Source organism: Buteo buteo, chromosome 10 (genome assembly GCF_964188355.1).
Source record: "Buteo buteo chromosome 10, bButBut1.hap1.1, whole genome shotgun sequence".
NCBI lineage: Eukaryota > Metazoa > Chordata > Aves > Accipitriformes > Accipitridae > Buteo > Buteo buteo.
In genome coordinates, this window is record NC_134180.1 from 33565727 (window position 1) to 33584721 (window position 18995).

General features: G+C 53.0%; 1 protein-coding gene across 1 annotated transcript in view; it reads right to left on the minus strand.

Annotated features, from left to right (window-relative positions):
* The window catches only part of ZSWIM5 (zinc finger SWIM-type containing 5), a 102914-nt gene that overhangs the window by 12024 nt on the left and 71895 nt on the right, over window positions 1-18995 (minus strand). Inside the window, exons 3-5 of the mRNA XM_075039307.1 lie at window positions 10964-11112; window positions 10182-10332; window positions 4554-4733 (exon numbers count right to left, since the gene is read on the minus strand). Of these exons, the coding sequence (XP_074895408.1) occupies window positions 4554-4733; window positions 10182-10332; window positions 10964-11112 (480 nt within the window). The remainder of the gene's footprint in view (window positions 1-4553; window positions 4734-10181; window positions 10333-10963; window positions 11113-18995) is intronic.

The following is an 18995-nucleotide window of genomic DNA, read 5'->3' on the forward strand; positions in this document are numbered from 1 at the left end:
TGCCCTGACCAGAGAGATGAGAAAAGAGGCAGGGACTGCCCTACCATTAGTTTTCTGATGATAATCCACTGTCACATACGAGGCTGATGCCTTGAAATGTGGCAGTGCATTCCCACCTCTGTGTTGCCCAGCGTGCAGGCAGCTGCCAGGGGTCAGGGCTGGGCTTCCTCAGGATTAGTACTGCAAGCACTACGAGCATTCCTCTTCCGCTCCAACGCAAAGCCCCAGCTTCACTGAACCACAGCTGCTTAGATCAGCAGCACCTGAAGCTGTGAAGGGAACCGCATGAGCATGTCTCATCCACCTCTGGGTGATGGCGGGAACCATCGCCTTCCAGCAGCCTCTGCGGGCTGTGGGAGAGGGCTGGAAGGGAGGAGATGGCATCGTCTGCAACCCCACCGCTGCTCTGCAGCAGCTGTTTGTGCTCCTCTTCAGAGCTACTCTGTAACTTCACTGACATTTCTGAAGCTATAGAATGCTGGACAAGCATTTCACTCCATCCAGACAGATCAGACAAGTGGTTTGTCGGGAGGAAAAAGCTTGTCTGGAGCAATTCTGCTATCACACCAGATCATGAGGGCCAAATGCAGCTGGCAGGCTGCAAAACGGGAAGCCCCAAAGGGGATGCAACACTGAATGTTAGGTCCTGCAACCTGCAAGACTGGCCAAGTTAAATGCATTCAAGGGGGGAAAACAAAAGGCACTGCTCAAAGCTGATCCAGGGAGGCTAGATAAACACGCTCTGGAAACGATGGCAACAAGCAATTAGCCTGAATGCTGTAGGCACCCTGAGGTGGAGAGAAATTAAACAGGTGTTCATATGTACAGAACCAAGCCTGCTCACTTTACTAGGAAGGATTTCAGGAATCAGCTGTTCTCCCTTCAGTAATAAAAGAGGCTGGCAACAATCTGCAGCAGTATTTGCACATGCACAAACATTAACCCCAGGACACGTCCAAGATCCGTGCTGCTTTCAGTCCCCTGCTTACAGAGGCAGGAGCGTGGGGACAAGGGGACATCCCCGGCATGCGCTTCGGAAACTCCCTGCATGTCTAAAAAAAGTGACCTGCTCAGCCCCGGCAACCTGCCCTGAATGCCAGAGCGAATCCTCAGTGGAGCTGGGAACACCAGAGCGGACTGCTGGGGCTGGTGCAGGACATGGAGCAAGGCCAGGTTTAAATTCAGCTGCTCCCCGAGGATGCGCCCGGGGAGGTGCGGCGAGTGGCCGAGGCCTGCAGTCCTGCCATGGCTGGGGTGGGTTGGCAGGGCAGCCACGCTCCTGAACCGCTGCTGAGGGACTAATCCCACCCAGAGGAGCGAAGTTTCCTTCATGGCATGGCTGCCGTCCCCCTCTCCTCTTCCCACTTTGGCCACATGTAATACACCAAAGAGCAATTCCAGCGCAGCAGATGGAGGCACTGTAAGAGCAGGAACTTTCAACTAACATCTACTTGAATGAATCGTTCTACAAGCAGCTGGCAGTAGTCTCAGAATCGTGTGCCCTTGTCCTCGTGGGGGACTTTAACTTTCCAGACATCTGCTGGAAATACAACACAGCAGTGAGTAAACAATCGAGGGGGTTCCTGGAGTGTGTGGAAGATAACTTCCTGACACAGCTGGTGGGTGACCCAACCAGGGGAGGAGCCTTGCTAGATCTGTTGTTTACGAACAGCGAAGGATTGGTGGGAGGTGTGATTGTCGGAGGCCGTCTTGGGCTTAGCGACTATGAAATGATAGAATTTTCAATTCTTGGTGAGGCAAGGAAGGTGGTCAGCAAAACCACCGCTCTGGACTTCCAGAGAGCAAACTTTGGCCTCTTCAAGGCACTGGTTGAGAGAGTCCCTTGGGAGACGGTCCTGAAGGGCAAAGGGGTCCAGGAGGGATGGACATTCTTTAAGAAGGAAATCTTAATGGCTCAGGACTAGGCTACTCCCATGTGCTGCAAGTCAAACTGCCGAGGAAAACGACCGGCCTGGCTGAACGGGGAGCTTTTGCTAGTAGTCAAGAAAAAAAGGAGAGTTTATCATCTCTGGAAGAAAGGGCGGGCAACTTGGGAGGAGTACAGGAATCTTGTTAGATCATACAGAGAGAAAATTAGAAAGCCAAAAGCTCAGCTAGAACTAAATCTGGCCACTATTGTAAGAGACAACAAAAAAATGTTTTTACAAATATGTTAACAGTAAAAAGAATCCCAAGGAGAATATCTATCCTTTAATGGATACGGAAGGGAACGTAGCAACCAGAGATGAGGAAAAGGCCGGGGTACTTAATGCCTTCTTTGCCTCAGTCTTTAATAGTGAGTCCAGTTATCTTCAGGGTACTCCACCCCTTGAGCTGGAAGGTAAGGATGAAGAACAGAACATACCTCCCTACCCAGGAGGAAATAGTGACCTCCTACGCCATCTGGACACTCACAAATCTATGGGACCTGATAGGATCCATCCAAGAGTACTGAGGCAACTGGCAGAGGTCCTTGCCAAGCCACTCTCCATCATCTATCAGTGATCCTGGTCAACAGGGGAGGTCCCAGAGGACTGGAGGCTTGCCAGTGTGACTCCCATTTACAAGAAGGGTCGGAGGGAAGATCTGGGAAACTACAGGCCTGTCAGCCTGACCTCGGTTCCAGGGAAGATTATGGAATGGTTTGTCTTGAGAGCACTCACATGGCATGTGCAGGACAAGCAGGGGATCAGGCCCAGCCAGCATGGGTTTACAAAAGGCAGGTCCTGCTTGACCAACCTGATCTCCTTCTATGACCAGGTGACCCGCCTAGTGGATGAGGGAAAGGCTGTGGGTGTTGTCTACGTTGACTTCAGCGGGGCCTTTGGCACTGTCTCTCGTGGCATACTCCTTGAGAAGCTGGCGTCTCATGGCTTGGATAAGTGTACTCTTCGTTGGGTGAAAAACTGGCTGGATGGATGAGCCCAGAGGGTTGTGGTGAATGGGCTGAAATCCAGTTGGCGGCAGGTCACAAGTGGTGTTCCCCAGGGCTCGGTGTTGGGTCCCGTTCTGTTTAATATCTTTATTGATGATTTGGATGAGGGGATTGAGTGCACCCTCAGCAAGTTTGCAGATGACACCAAGTTGGGAGGCAGGGTCAATCTGCTTGAGGGTAGGGAGGCTCTACAGAGGGATCTGGACAGGCTGGATCGATGGGCCAAGGCCAACTGTATGAGGTTCAACAAGGCCAAGTACCGGGTCCTGCACTTGGGTCACAGCAACCCCATGCAGCGCTACAGGCTTGGGGAAGAGTGCCTGGAAAGCTGCCCGGCAGAGAAAGACCTGGGGGTGCTGGTTGACAGCCGGCTGAATATGAGCCAGCAGTGTGCCCAGGTGGCCAAGAAGGCCAACGGCATCCTGGCCTGTATCAGAAATGGTGTGGCCAGCAGGAGCAGGGAGGTGGTTGTTCCCCTGTACTGGGCACTGGTGAGGCCGCACCTCGAGCGCTGTGTTCAGTTTTGGGCCCCTCACTGCAGGAAAGACATTGAGTTGCTGGAGCGTGTCCAGAGAAGGGCAACCAAGTTGGTGAGGGGTCTGGAGCACAAGTCCTATGAGGAGCGGCTGAGGGAACTGGGGCTGTTTAGTCTGGAGAAGAGGAGGCTGAGGGGAGACCTGATCGCTCTCTACAACTACCTGAAGGGGGGTTGTAGTGAGGTGGGTGCTGGTCTCTTCTGTCAGGAGGCTGGAGATAGGACAAGAGGAAATGGCCTCAAGTTGCGGCAGGGGAGGTTTAGGTCGGATATTAGGAAAAATTTTTTTACTGAGAGGGCTGTCAGACATTGGAATAGGCTTCCCAGGGAAGTGGTTGAGTCACCATCCCTGGAGGTATTCAAAAAGCAAGTAGACGGGGCACTTCAGGACATGGTTTAGTGGGCATGGTTGATGGTTGGACTCAATGATCTTGAAGGTCTTTTCCAACCTAAATGATTCTATGATTCTATACTTCAGGCAAAAAGAAAAGGGAAAAGTGCTTAAATTTAAAGGGATCAAATGCTTTGTCAGGGGTTGAGAAAATATTTTAGCACGAAGGAACAATGCCATAACTACATTGCTCCATTTGTGCTCTGCACTTGAACTGCATTTAACATTCCTGGCTAATGACTTATCTACCACCTGAATCAAAGCCCGTAAGCAAGGCTCAAGGGCTGGGAAAGGAGCTCTGCATCATCTCCAACTCCTCACTCTCACATTACAGCCAGAGCTTCTGAGCTCAGCTCTGCTCTGATTTAAGCAGCACTGGTTTTCTGTAAAACTCCATACCCAAACTTGCACAGACCATAGGGGTCCAAACTCCCCCAAGGTCAAATTGCTTTAAAATGGCCTCTAATTTAATGTTCAAAATACAGGTCACTTCACCCAAGATGTAGCAAAGAGCCAAACGTTTCCAAGTGTATCTAAAATCAGAGGCTGTAAAGAGAAATGTTTTGTATTCCTGTGTCTCCCAGAGACATCACCAGCAGGTGAATTGAGATCTCTCAACTTTGGGGTGAGTTTTGACCCGGACCCAACCCCTGTGGCCACCGGCTGGATTTCCACTCCTTGCCCGGACTCACCTTGGCTGTGACTGGAGCTCTGTGTAAGCGCATTGGTGATGTTGGGAAGCTCATTACCGTAATTGCCATCTTCCAGGGGACAGACGTCCATCTCGCCCCACTTGCGCAGCTGCCGGAGCCAGCAGGATTTCTCTTCCAGCTTGCAGTGCGGGTTTAAAACCACGCACACCCACAGTGCCCCTAAACAAAGCCAAGAAATCAAGGAGGTGCCACCACCATACCCGCGGGGCAAAGCTCTTCTGCTGCTGCACTTGTCGTTGGAGCCTGCAAGGTTTCATCAGCGTTCATAAACTCATTTCAGCATAATGCATGGACCCAGGAGGGGGATTTAGACAGCTTTTAAATAAAAGTAAAACTCCTCTGTAATGAAGCTAAATTATAATCTCATGAGATGGGGGACAGTGGGGAGGAGGGAAGGAGAGAGCGGTTGTGTATGAATTTGTGAGTGCTTCTGTCTGCCAGGACAAATCTAGTGTTTGAACTACACATCAAAGCATGCTTAAAAACACCCTGGCAAGCTGCAGCGTCTGTATCTCTAAAGACTAACCTGATTTTGATCCTACCCACGTTCCAAGTGCTTTAAAGCCCGCTTCGAATGCTATTTCATCTGCCATTGTTCTTCAAGCCATTTGCATTCAACTATTTAAAAAGGAGATTTGGTGTATTTTCTTCCCCCCTTTTTTTTTTTCTTTTTCTTTTTTAATCCCCAGTAGCCCCCAGCCTGCAGAGGAACCAGCAGAGAAACCTGGAGCTTGGCTTGATATCTCGCAGGCAAGAGCCCTCCAAGGGGTAAACCCTCCGGGTCTCGCAAGCAGAGGTGCCCATCAGTAGGATGCCCATGCTGACACCCTCTGGGTCAACCATGGGATCTCACAGACCTGATGATGCTGTCTGCTGCGTGAGAGGCAAACCCAGGCCCAAGGACATCTATCGTCATTAAGATCCAACTCATACTTTCATAAGACAGGGCTGACACTGGTGCTGCTAGCTGAGCCTTGCTGATTCTCCTGGGTCACCCACTGCTCTGAAAAGGGCTGCAGCAACCCAGATAAGTGCAAAATGGTGAATTCTCCTTTAGCTAATTGCATTTTTGCCCAAATTTCCCTGCAAGGCTGCCATGATACAGCATGTCCCCTCCCTTGTGCCTGCCCCATGGGGTGAGATGGCTGCATACTGGCACAGCTGCAGTGTCCTTGGGGATTCCCCCAGGCTGAATAGCCTGTGCTGCTCCTCTCTCTGCCCGTGTTGGATCCTGCCATGCACACAGGACAGCTCAGCCTCTCACAGAAACACCCTTCCCTGCCTCTCTTCCATGGGCCCAGCAGAAACCTGGAGCACCTTCCTTCTCCCTGCCCATCCAGCTGCTCTCCCCCACCTCTCCATCACTCCCAGAGCCAAAGTTCCTATCCCTAAGTGACAGCCAGTGGCAGGACAACATCACCCGATATGGCTCTGCTACATGGCAAGGGGATTCCTCCACATGCCCAAACCACCTCCCTCGCTCGCTGTGTTTTGTGTGGCAGCTCCCCAGCTGCACAGCCACACCATTAAGCCAAACAGCCCCAAGTGAGGCTGTGACTCCCAGACAGGCAGCCAGTCCCTTTTCCAGGCAATGCAAGGCAAAACCAGGCTAAGCAGCAATGTCCTGACTCCAGCTCCACTCCGGTGTCTCCCCGCTCCTCTGGGTTATAGCTGAACCTTGGCAGTGCTTTTGGGGTGCATCGCCCAGGACCTGTCCTCTGCCAGTTGGGACTTGGGGACGTGTTCGGTTCAAATCATTAATAAGGCATGGAGGCTGTGCACGTCCAGCTCCTCAGAGCGGCTTGGCTCAGTAGGAGAGACGTCACAGCGTCACAACACAGATGGTGGCAGCAGCATCGCATCCAGGAATGGGCATGGGAAAAGCAACTGCAGGCACTGAAGATCAGCAAATATTCAAAGCAGCCCTTGCCTGGTCCAGGTCCATCCACCTCTCGGCTTCACTGATCCCAGGAAACCCCATCAAAACCTCACTCCTTTCTGATGAACGGGGGGAATAAGACTTCTGAGCTGCAACATTAGTGATTAATGCATGTGCAAGAGAAAAGCTCTCTCCTGATGGGCTTTCGGGGCACATCCCTCCCAGAGCAGGCCTATGTCACTCGCTCCCAGGCTTCTGCAGGCTCCACGGGGGCTGCACGGACACAGTGTCTTTGAAAAAAAATCAAGTCTCAGCTCCAGAAAATGCAGCTTCCTTAAGGCTCTGGTTACTGCCCCTCAGCTGAGCAGTGGGTGCCTGCCCACTGCCACCCCAAGAGCATCAAACTCCCCACCTCTTCGGGTGGCCACGAGCTAAATCCTGCGCTCAGCTCCTGGTGCTGGGCATCCCAGGACTCTGACTGGTTTCAGGCACCCCCTTCCCACCAGCACTCCCGCCTGTTGTCGCTGCCCCTCTTCACCGGTTCCAGGGCTCCTGAGGCAAAAAGCGGCCTGCAGCAATTTTGGCTCACACCTCCAACAGTGAGCAGAGTGGCTCAGCTAACCGGCGGTAACAAAGCTTGGTGCCCCCACTCCACTGCCCCCGGGAACGGGATGCGCCCGCTGGATTTTTGGCTCCCACAGCTCGGCTAAGATGCGATCCTCGGAAGCCTCATGACTTTGCAACCTATTTTTGGGAGCCCTCTGAGGCATCCTTTGCCTGCCAAAACGCTATGTCCCTGGGCTCTCCTGCAGAAGGGAAGATGTGGTGGGGAGGTAAGGACAAGAAAGGAAGAGGGATTTGCATCTGTTTTGGCCGCAGTAGTTATCTGGGACATGGAAAAGAGGGGTTTTCTGAGCCCTATGGTCAAGTGACATCAGCTGACAGCACAAGTTACTCCTGTGCTGAGCCAAAACGCCACACCGGGTCAGAATCTGTGTCTGTTCACATGCTGCAGAAACCTTCATCTGAACTTTCTGATAGCAGGAGGTTAAGTGGGGAACAAAGCGGCAGATCACGATTAAGCTAAGCCTCTAAACAAAAATGCTTTTTGATGACAGGGCTGGGTGCAGGGACGGGGGGGGGGTCGGAGCCTTCCCAGCCCAGCGGTCCCGGCTGCTGGCCCCAGAGAGGACAGGCGCTCCGATCCCGCGCCCAAGTTTCCAAACCATCAAACAAATTCTCCCGTTTCCCACAGGGTCGCTCCCTGGCTTAATCTGCTGAAATTCCCCACTGTAAACAAGTGGCCGAGATAAATAAACCCGTCTCCAGGCAGATTAAGGTCAGGCTGCACTTCAGCTGGTTTTTCGTCTATTTTTTGTAATTAGGCTTTAATCGTAAGTACTAATGCGCCAGGGCAAATACTCCCACGCTGCAGAGCTCTCCATCCAGCAGGTCTTTCCTTTGGCTCCCCAGCAGACGGGGCAATAGATGTTCAGTTGCCAGCACATGCGCAAGCAAATGATGCCCTTTTTATTTTAATTTTTTTTTTTTAAACTCTGAAATCCTGCAAAATCCTTTACATTTTCCCCAGCATAAATCCACAATCTTCTTTAAGACTGATCTTCTTCCAATCCCACACAAGTCTGTGATGCAGTCTTTGCTAAAATCGATGATTAATTATTAAAGTCATGCCCAAAATAATTTCCGTGAGGCCCATTTTTCTCTTCCACGTGTCAGGGGAACACAGTCTATGCTGGGGCTTCCCGCAGCAGCTGGCAACAGGCCCCTCATCCCTCCCTTTGGCAGCAGTGGTAATGCCGGGCAGCTTTGGCATCTGCAACCCACAGGCAGTTGGACAATGTGCCTTCACCGCCCCACATGCCCCAGCTACCATTACCTGCCCAGTGATGGTTTGGGACATCTCTCCACGTTGCTGATGTTCATTACTGGTGAACACCACCAACTTGGTGCAGCTCTTGTCCCTCTGTGCCTCCACCCTTACTTCAGAGGGATGCTCTGTTCCTACAGCAAATGCTGCCCAAGGCCAAATCCAAAAGGCTCCTGTAAGGTGAAGGGAATAATCCCTGCTTTGAGTATAGTCCATGCCCATCCTGCCCTGGAGCCGCTTCTTGGACTATCACCATGTCATCCTCAGGGGCTTCTCTTCAGCATGGAGATGCCCAGACCCTCCTGCGTGACATGCCTATGCCACGTGAGCCGCTCGCTCTGACGTGTGTTGGCTGGCACCACGCTTCACCTGCTGTCACACTGATCCAGCCTTCATAGGGCCCTGACGTTCCCTACCCACCTTGCCATCTGCTGATGGGGACGTGCTGTCGCCTCCTCCCACTCTGCCAACCAAAACTATGTGCACCAACCTGGTCCCTGCATGGGTAAGCCAGGACTGAAACCCAACCACTCCCCCCCTCGTGTGTGCAGGAAGGGAGGGAGGGCTCTTGGCTTGGATAGCGTGTTTGAAATCTGGCCAAATAACTGTAATTCTGGGCAAACTGCTTCCTGTGTCCAGGCCTGCCCAGACACCCACCCATCCATGTTTTGCTGATGTGTTTGCCTTCTTCCATGCAGAAATTCTGGCCTGGTGGATTGGCTTGGCCACCTCTCTAGGATCCTTGCATATCCAACCATCTAGCTGCAGCATCCCAAAATCCTGGAAATATCTTCTTGGCAAGCAAGCACAGATGAGCTCTCCAGAGCTGGCGTGGTTATTTCCATTCAGGGAACTTCACACAGAAGCAAGACATCCCACCCCTGCCCGGCCCTTGTCTGAGCAGTTTGGCCAGCTCTCCGGCCTCAAAGCTATGTTTGCATTTTTGGGGCACTTGGTAGGAGGGTCTATGATCCCAGCTGTGGTTTCAGGTGCTCCAGACCCTGGACCACCCTCACCCTTCTTCCAGGACTACAACATCCTTTTGGTCCCAGCCCATGAGCTCTTGCTCTTACAGAGCAACTCCTACCAGCAGGCTGCAGAGAAGCTCAAACTCACTCATAAAACTATGTCACAAGTCAAACTATTCACCCAAGATCCCAGATGTCCAGGAGATCCCAGAACTGCTGGGTTAACTCCACCACACAATCATCCTCCCTGGGCCCACGTCATCTAAATGTTTTATTCTAATGATATTACGGTGTCAGCCAGCTGAGCCGGTGTCTAAGGTGCTTAGCTAGAATTACTCAGAACTGCATTTCCCTTAAAGCCAGGCTTTATATTGGCCATCCTGCCCCCCTCACCCTGGAAACGTGCACCAGAGCAGGCAGAAATCTGTTAGGCAGAAATCTGTTAGACAGGATGAGACCCGAGAACCTGCCTTTCCCCCTCTGGATCACAGTTCCTCCAGGAACAGCACTTCCATGTCCAGGCTACGTCCAGCCCCTGGGGTTCACCAGCCCTTGTGTCCTCCCTCACAAAGGCTTTGGGGCAGCGCACCAAACACCAGGCTGCTGCAAGTATGGGACCAGCCACACTCTGCGCACCCATCGTCCTTGACCCCTTTCCAGGAGAGGGGCTTGTTTAAGGTGTTGAACTGTGCAGTTTGGGCCTGGTCCAGCTGTCCCACCAGGATTTCCCCAGCAGGGGATAGAGTAAGCTCCTGGCATCTCTCAGGGTCTCTGACCCCAAAAAAGAGCCCTAAAGGCCTCTGTGACAATGTCTGCTGGCCCAGCAGCCCAGGCAACTCTGCTGCTGCTCTCTGCAAGGTGGTGACCCTTACCCAGCTCATCCCAGAGCTGCCGGCACTTCTCCGTTATGCCTGTCCCCTGCTGCCTCCAGAGGGAGAGCCGAGGATCGGCCATGAACTGCTCCGTTATCAACGTCAGCATCCTGGCCCCGTTGGAGTCCCTCATGCGCAGCATCTCCCGGACCTGGAAAGGACAGAGAGAAGGTCTTTGGTGAGACAAACCATGGTCCTTCAGAGGTGTTTAAGACACGGTCACCTTGCTGGCAAACCACAGGTCCCTCAATCTGGGGGTCCGGACTGTAAATATATACATATATAATATGTATGTATAATATATAGTTGTACATTACGACACTCATGCAATGGCTGTGACGTGGCTGGTTGGAGTCCAACTGATTAGCAGTCAAAGCATAGGTTGTGAAGAGGACCAAACAATCAAGAACATGAAAACAAGGCCCTTCTGCAAAGAAAGAGAAGAGCCTGTAGGCTGGTGCCACCTCTCCATGGTCTCGGTAGGCTCTGCAGGGTTCGCCTTCCCCCCACCATGCTGATGGGGAGATGGGGGAAAGCCCTCCCTTTTGCAGGGATCACGGCAAGCCCATCACATGGGAGGAAGGGACCTGCCAGGAGAGCGGGTGAGACAACCCAGGCCTGACCCAGAGCCTGGATTACAACCGCCTGCTCTGCGACCGGGCAAGAAGGCACTGGAGCAGAGATTCCCAGCTGTGACGGGCACCCTGCCAGGGCAGCCGGCGAGCTGCCGGCTACGTGACACGCCGAGCGGAGAGGGGAGAGAGCAGCTGGCTCCTCCTCACCTTGGCAAACATGGAGTTGAGCTGCTTCCCCGAGCCGTAGTACCCTCCCTGAGATAGGAACAGCTTCACCTGCTCTCGGACCTGTTCCTCGTCCAAGTGCCAGCAGTTCTCGTCGTCGATGCTGGCCCCAGCAGTGGGGTCGGGAGCGCCTGGGGGGACGGGGAGGGAGGAGAAAAGAGACAACTGTGTTTATAGCAGCAGGGTCAGCAGTCCCACCAGCAAGAAGTGGACCTACTTCTATTTTATGTGGACCCACCCCTATTTTATCAGCTCAGGCAAGGGAAACGCAACCAGGTTCCCAGGCAATGAGCCCCAGCTGGCAGCATTATGCTCTCCTTCCATGGTGGTGGCAGCAGCCATTAGGAGGGATCCTGACCACAGGGCTAATGCCTAGCCCCTCTCCCCCTGCACCCCAGCTGAAGTGAGGCTGAGGAAGAGCGGGGACCTGCCCTCTTTCAAAGCCCCGGGGGTGCAGGCAGTGCAGCTGCAGAGCCCAGAGCACTCCCTGGCTCCAGGGATTGCCCGGGGTGCTCCTCCTCCTGCTCCACATCACCAGTTTGTTTAAGCATCAGTAAGCTCCAATTCCTGCAAGCCCTTCCACACATTAGGAGCAGTCTAACAAAGGTACCACTGCTTGGGGGCCCCAGAGCCCCAAGTTAAACACCTGGTCCTGCCCTTCATTTGCTTTAGGACAGGGGACGAGCCCCTCTGCATCAGTGTACCTGCCTGGGAGAGACCCTCCGCTGGAAAGAGCAAAGGATCAATAATCCTTCAAAGAGCAAACTGTGACCAGAGCAGGGCCTTTGCCAGGCACACATGTGTGTTCACAGGCTGTATATCATCTTCCAGAGAACAAGAAAAAAAACCCAAACCACAAGTGCTTTAAACAGCAACTTAGATCCACCTCCCCTTGCCTTGCCCATTTCAATTCCCATTTCCCCCCCGCCGGAGCGCTGCCCTACCACCCAGCCATGCCCTGGCTTCCCCAGGCTTGCGGGGCAGGCAGCAGCACGGCTCCAGCAAGCAGCCAGGAGCGCAGAAGGGAACAGAAACTCACTTTTTCAGCTCCCTGCTTTTGAGTCCTGCTCTGCAGAAACTCCTCAGGGAAAACCCTCAGGGAGAGACCAGCGTGGCTGGAGGATGCTCCACTCCACTTTGCTCTGTTTCTCCCATCTCGTCTCCCTCTTGAGTGAGGAAGGGGGTCAGCACTGGAAGAGCCAGGTGCTGCACGGACAGCCAAAGGATGCTGTAGCCAACACATTCCCAATGAAATCTTAATGATGTCTTTCCCACCCAACTGGGATCTGGTTGGGGAGCAGACATCGCTTTCATGCGGAGACAGCTCGGGATGCTACACACCCGCTGCTCTGCACATTGCTGAACCAGGAGCTCAAGTGCAATTCATGAAAATCGAGCTCCAGGATGACTGCTCAGCAGTACAACTGTCTCTTTTTGGCTTGTAAGCGAGAGGACATCAACCCGAGGGGTTTTGCTCCTCTGGCGAAGGCTGAGAACACTCCTGACCCGGTATTTAAAGTCCTTTACAAAATTCCTTTAATTTCTGCTAAGAGTCGCTGCCCAAGAGCGGTTCCAGCAAGCTCTAGGTGCAGCCTGCACCATGCTGAAGGGACAGGATGCTGTTGCCCCCTCTGCAGAATAATTTATAGTCGACACAACCACATAATTGGGATGGGAGCTGAAGCAGCAGAAAGGAAATCATGGCCCCTGGATGAGCATGAGGGCTTTCACCTACAGCCCCACACGTGCCCTGATCCTGCTTCCCCGCTGCCGGTGGCCCAGCCCTGCTGTAAGCCACGAGGGACCACCACGTCAGGGATAGTCCATCCTGGCCATCTCAGCTTTTCCATGCCTTTTCCCTCCCTCCCCCAAACCAGTCCTTATCTCACAGATAAAGAGTAGACAAGCCAGCGATTATCCCCTATCAGGAACCGATGACTAATCTGTCTACCATGAGCGCTTATCCGGCCCCATCGCTGAGGTATCCCAGACGATCACACTCTTAATATCCTCCTCCCCACCATCCCACCCGCCGCTCCCAGCTGCAGCTATCCAGACCAGCCGGGTCATCTCAGCTGCCTCTATAGGGTCACCTGGCTGCATCTACAGGGACCAGGAGGGCATGGATGCCTGGGGTGACCCATCCCGCCTAAGCTCAGCTCATCCTTGGTCCCTCACGGAGGCTGCTGGGACAGATAAAGGTGGAGGAATTAGCAAGATGCAAAAAGTGGCTGCATTTTTCTGGGGTTCCCAGGGCTACCCTCAGTGCTCGCTGCTCACACATAGCGTTAGTGATGGAAAGCCCAAGCAGCAAGGAAAGAAGCACGCAGCTAAATAAAACCTCCTCCTCCCACGCAACACATTGAGCACTTCACACGTTGGGGTTCGGGCTGCAGCCAAATTAGTAACGCGCCTCCCGCGCCTCCAAATAAAACTCAAATCTGCTTGTAAATGTATTTTGCTCTCCTATAAAAGATTCAGAGAGGGGGTTGTAATAGCAGATTCCCACACGTGCAATGCAACCCGGCAGATAACAGGCTGCCCAATTACGCTGGGGAGATGGATAAACATTTAAGAACAAACAACGGGATTTGTGCTGGGTTTAAATATTAATGGCAGGATTTGCCCACTTCCCCTTGCCAACGTTCACACCGTGGGGGCTTCAGCAGCGACATGCCATGACGCAGCCGATGAGCGATTCCATGTCTCGGCTCCAAAGGAGCAGGGAACGGCATGTAAAACAGCCCGGCGCCTGCGTAACACATTTCTCATATAGCAGCATTCCTGCTCCAAAGAGCCCTGTTTCAGATGTGCTGGATTTTGGTCCTGCCAGATTCAGATTTAAGGAAACACCATTGCACATCTTGAGTGGAAAGAGTGTTTCACCAGCCCGTTTACACTGGCTGTAGAAACAGAGATAAAAATGCAATCCATCACACTCCAAGCAAGACCCCCCCCCTCGCTGTGGGCTTGGGGTTTAACTGTTTGACAGCCAAGCAAGGCTTCTCCAGGCGGATACAAAGACTGAGAAGTAAGGACTGGAAAAATCTACAAATTAGAAAACAGAGTGAAGCCAGGCATGGAAAATTCAACGCCTTGCTCAGAAATTAGCTGCCCAACATGAAGAAAATGAAAGGCGCTCCTGGACTGGAAAGCAGCAGGTTTCCAGGGCTGAGGAGGTGGTGGGACCCCGTGGGTCATGCCAATGCATCGGTGCATCCCGAACCCAAGCTCCTGAATCCAAAAAGGGGAGATACATCAGCTGGGTGGTGTGGGAAGCACTCCCAGAGCGTCTCACCCGGAGCAGGAGCGGCAACACAAAGAAAAAGGGATCATTATTATTTTTAACCAGTGTCTGGAGCTGATAAACTGATGGCAAAAGCAACCAAGGGATGCAGGTGGCCACCCTGGCATCTCCCTCGCAGTTGTCTCAGCCAACTGTGCCCAGCACACGCTGGTGGCTCGGGGTCTGGCCGTGCTGGCCCCAGGGTCAGCGGTGCCAGGGAGGGCTCTGCCAGCCGGCCGAGCCGCAGCCGCCCAGAGCAGGGCTGGCCGTCGTGGCGGCGGTTCACAAGGGCCATCTCATGACTGCACGTGGTGGCGTTGCTGAATGCCTCCGGGCTGCCTCTCCAGCATCCAGAGAGAAAACAGACGTGAAGGAACAGCTCAGGGCGGGGGTGGGGAGGACACGCACAAATAAATAAATAGCAGAAAACCTCGGAGAGAAAATAACCAGGCACCAGAAAGGAAATGAACTCTAACAAGGGATTAAAAATAGCAGCAAAGCCAGGAGTCAAGCTCCGCCAAGGCTCCTGGTTTGTTTTCATGGGGAGGAAGGTTGGATGGAGCCTCCAGGGCAGCCTGAAGATTCACACCCATCTGACAGTGATGGGGCAAGTGAAACCGGACCAGCTCCCAGCGTGGTGGCTGGGAGCTCTCTGGTCCAGCTGTCTTTGGAAGCTGCTTGTCAAGTGCCACGCATGTGCTCTCGGGTCATTCAGCAACCCCAGCAACTCTGCAAGACAAGGGGGAATTGCTGCCAGCAGAGACTTTCTCTCCAGCACTCAGGTGTGGTTTTTTTCCCTGAAATTCACATCAGCTCAGCAACCAGGAACACAAATCCCCTGGAGACCTGACCTTCTCCTCCTCCCCAGCGGGAAGGCAGAATTTCAAATAGATTTAGTGGTGCTGCCCTCCAGATGCTGTCATGGGATGACCTCAAAGTTAAAGACTGCCTGAGGACTCCTCAAACATTAGCCCTGGCTCAGTGTGACAGGACATGCAGGCAGGGACTTTCCACACAGCCAACCTGGCAGCCAACTCGCTGTGCACAAGAAGCAAGATAGGCCAACGGATGAAGGACAGTATTAGCCCAGAAGCTGAAGGAAGGGCTCAAGGTAGCCAAGAATACATCTGGGACAAAAGTGAAAAGATGAGGCAGAGAGCTCCTTATGGCTTTTGCATAAGCAGATCTGGTTTTCCCATGCCAAAGCCTGAGGGACCATTCCCACTAAGAGTTTTCTGAAGGTCCTCTCCTCCAAGGAAGCTCCTGAGACCCTGGAGAACCACAGAGGCCCCTTGGTGATTCATGTTGACTCTCCGCTGGCTTGTCCTCGGAGGGAGCTGCCCCTGCACTGCGAGACAGCAGAGATTTTGTGGCTATTCCCACTTCTGGCTGAGAAGAGCATCCCAAGCCTTTTGATGGCATCAGCTGAGCACCACAGACACTGTGTCACCCACTGGCATTTCCGTGGGGCAGACAGACTGCCCCAACCATGTCTCCCGGGCTGAGGGCAGCAGCTTTCCCTGCCATGCCTAAGCGCCGCTCAGGCAGGGCGAGTTACCAAGCTGCAAACATCGGGCCTGCCAAAACCTCCGGCTCCTTACTCAAGGAAGGGTGAGACTTCACTGATGATGCACGAAGGATACCTCTAAGCCCCAAATCTTCTGGGCCCACAGGCACTGTCAGTCCTCAGAGCTGCCTCTCCTGTCTTTAAGCTTCTAATTAAAGATTTTAATGACCACCGTCTCTGGTCTTGCAGTGGTTTCCATCAGCCTCCTCTCCTTCCTTGGCCACAGACTGCTTTTGCCCTCAGGAAGAATCCATTTGCCTCCAAAGCCCAGACATCCCAATCAGGGCTCTAAGGATGTATCTGAGACAGCAGCTTTCCTTCTGTACACCCCGCACTGATCCTGTCTTCCTCCTAAAATAAATTCAAATAATTCCCTACAAGCATGAACCAAAACACAAGAAGAGACGAATGCCACCTCCCAAGTTTGCTGGATGGCTTGCTCGGACCCTGCGCACTCGCTGCTGCTGGACGTTGGATCCACGCTGTGAGAGCAGGAAACCCAGCACTGCTGTCAGGACTCATTGGTGCTTGAGTTGCCCCTCCTCCACATTGCTTGCTTTTGCCCCCAAAATCTCCCTCTCTGCCTACAATTCCCAATTCAGCTCTTTTTCACAGCCTTGCCCTCTCCGATACCTCCTGGCCCTCCCTGCGATACTTTACTGCACCAAAAAAATCCCTCTCTGCTCCTCATTCGCACCTCAGAAAGACACATTCTTCCCGTGTTTCGTGGTGGTAGAGCATGGATCCCCCCAATGGCAAAGCTGCACCTATCCCCAGCACATCCCACCATGGCTGCTGGCCCTGAGCCACTTCTTTTTCAGCCTGCATTTCCCCTGAGCCAGGCTGGCCCCACTGCAAACCAACGCGAGCCCTGCGCTGATGCTCACGGAAAAGCGGAGGGAGCAGGGTACCAAGGTGGCCACCACCAGATGCTCCTCACTCTGTCGGAGGCCTGGCTGTTGGATCCAAGCTCTCCAGCTGCAGGTCTTGGCTGCCCCCAGCAGCCACCCCCCCAGGAAAGGTCAAGCAGCCGCGAGTCACATTTGCTGGCACAATGACAACCTCGCAGCCTTGCTCTGTGCCGGACAGTCATGCCGATGACTTTGACCCCAAGCAGGAACGTACTCAGGGAAGGGACACAGCAGTACTGAAACCCACCCCGGTCTCCTCACTCCAGCTGCCGCTTCAGACGCCGAGCGTGGAGGCGTCAGACACGTGAGATGCTCTCGCTGTGAGCCCGCTGCCCGCTGCAGCCAGCTGCGAGAGGAGAAACGTGACCACTTAAGCAGGCAGAGGTCAGGCGGGGAGCAGAGCAGCAGGTACACCTAGGCTCTCTGCTCGGACTGAATCCTTCGAGAACACATGAGCACCTTGGCTGCACTCCCGAGACTCTGTCATTACTGGATAGTTTGCATTTCCTTCTAGGAAGGCAGCCGGGAAGATCGGTATGCGGTGCATAGCCCGCAGCTACAGACTCCAGCAAGGAACAAAGCTCTGACTCCCTGAGATGAGCGCACCAGACAATGGCCTGTAATTTTCTTTGCTGTTCAGGCTCTGCAGGGGGGAGAAGAAGCAGCCCTGAAAGTTTTATTTTACAAAACCCGAAGATCCCCTTGCACAAGGAGCATTCCCCAGCCAGCCCGGAACAGAGCGCTCCCAAGGTGCGGAATCAGCTCCTCCACCCCACGTGCTCACCATCAACATGGAAGGAGCAGCTCTTTGGGTGACCAGAGGCAGGTGGGGAAGACCCAATGCTGATCTGAAGCTCAACAGACCTCTCCTCAGAGGAAATGGGGGGAACAAAGAAAGGATTTCTGGAGAGGCTGTTCTTGCTCCAAGGTGTAATAACCTCAGGTGTCCAATGCACACACGGGGTTACTGTTTGGGTTGCAGAGGTTGGCCTCTCAAAAGCCACCTTGGCCTCAACCCCAAGGTGAACAAAGGTGTGACCCCAAGGGTCTGAACTAGACACGGCCAAGAAATGCGCACAGAAGCCCATGAAGCTCTATTAAAGCATACCTTGAAGAATTTCAAATCGCAGGATCAGTGACCCTCTATGAATTCACAAACCCCAGCTGGGAAGGGCAAGATGGGGGAAAAATTTGGATCCCCTTCAACTGGAGGCCCCAAAATTGCGCTCTCATATACAGCCACATGCACCTGCAGCCCTTCCTCACCCTGGGCTCGTTGCTCAAGTAGCTCTGCGATGTAGTTGCACTGCGGCTGTGCTTCACTGGCAGGACAAGGAGAGCAAAGCCTATGACACTGTCCAGGATCGAGAGCCGAAGCCCTGAGCAACATCACTCTGAACTTAAATGTGAGGGTTTTTGAGCCTTCCTTTTCACAGGGTGCAACATCTCTGAGTTTTAGATCATCTTAGACAATCTTCAGATGTTCCCATCATCCTAAGGCTGATCTGCATCCTCCCCCAGGATGAGACAAGGCTGTTCTCCTGCTTGCAGAGGCATTTACTCACTTGTGACCCCGGCTAGGCAGCCACATAGATATCAGATAGGTGCCACCTTCTGCTGGCTAAGTCAACGTGTCTCTGTCGATTCAAAAATCACACGCTGGAGTGTGTGAATTTGCACGAGTCTGAAGGGACAGAGAATTTTTGCTTTGTTTTTTTAAAACCACTTGTAAAAACAAGAGGCATATATTGAACTGGAGCCAACATCTGTATCTTTGTAAGACTCTCATCACCAGCCTTTCGCTGACTCTAGAGCAATAAATATTCAGAGCCTTAAAAGCTTTTCTTCAATCTGCTTAGGAGAAAGCAGCCTCAAACAATGGCCAAGAAGGGATCTTGCCCAACCTCAGCTTCAGCGGATCAGCTCAGGGAGGGAACGGACCTCACCATATTCTTGCAGTACCACAGCTCCTCATTCTTTTTAATGCCAAAAAATGAGGGAAACCCCCCCAAAAGCCAGTGATTTAGAGCATAACCACACATGCAACAGATGTGGCCCAGTGGAGTAGACAAAAGCCTCTCCCAAGGTAGGAGCAGGAATGACCAGATAGAGGGAGGGGAAAATATCTAAGATCAGAACTGCCATCATTGCTATGCTCGAGGTGGATCCCTGGCCTCACCTCTACACATGGATTCAACCAGTTCAGATCCTATTTTAGGCTGCATATGGGGCTTTTCATCTTCGGAGCAC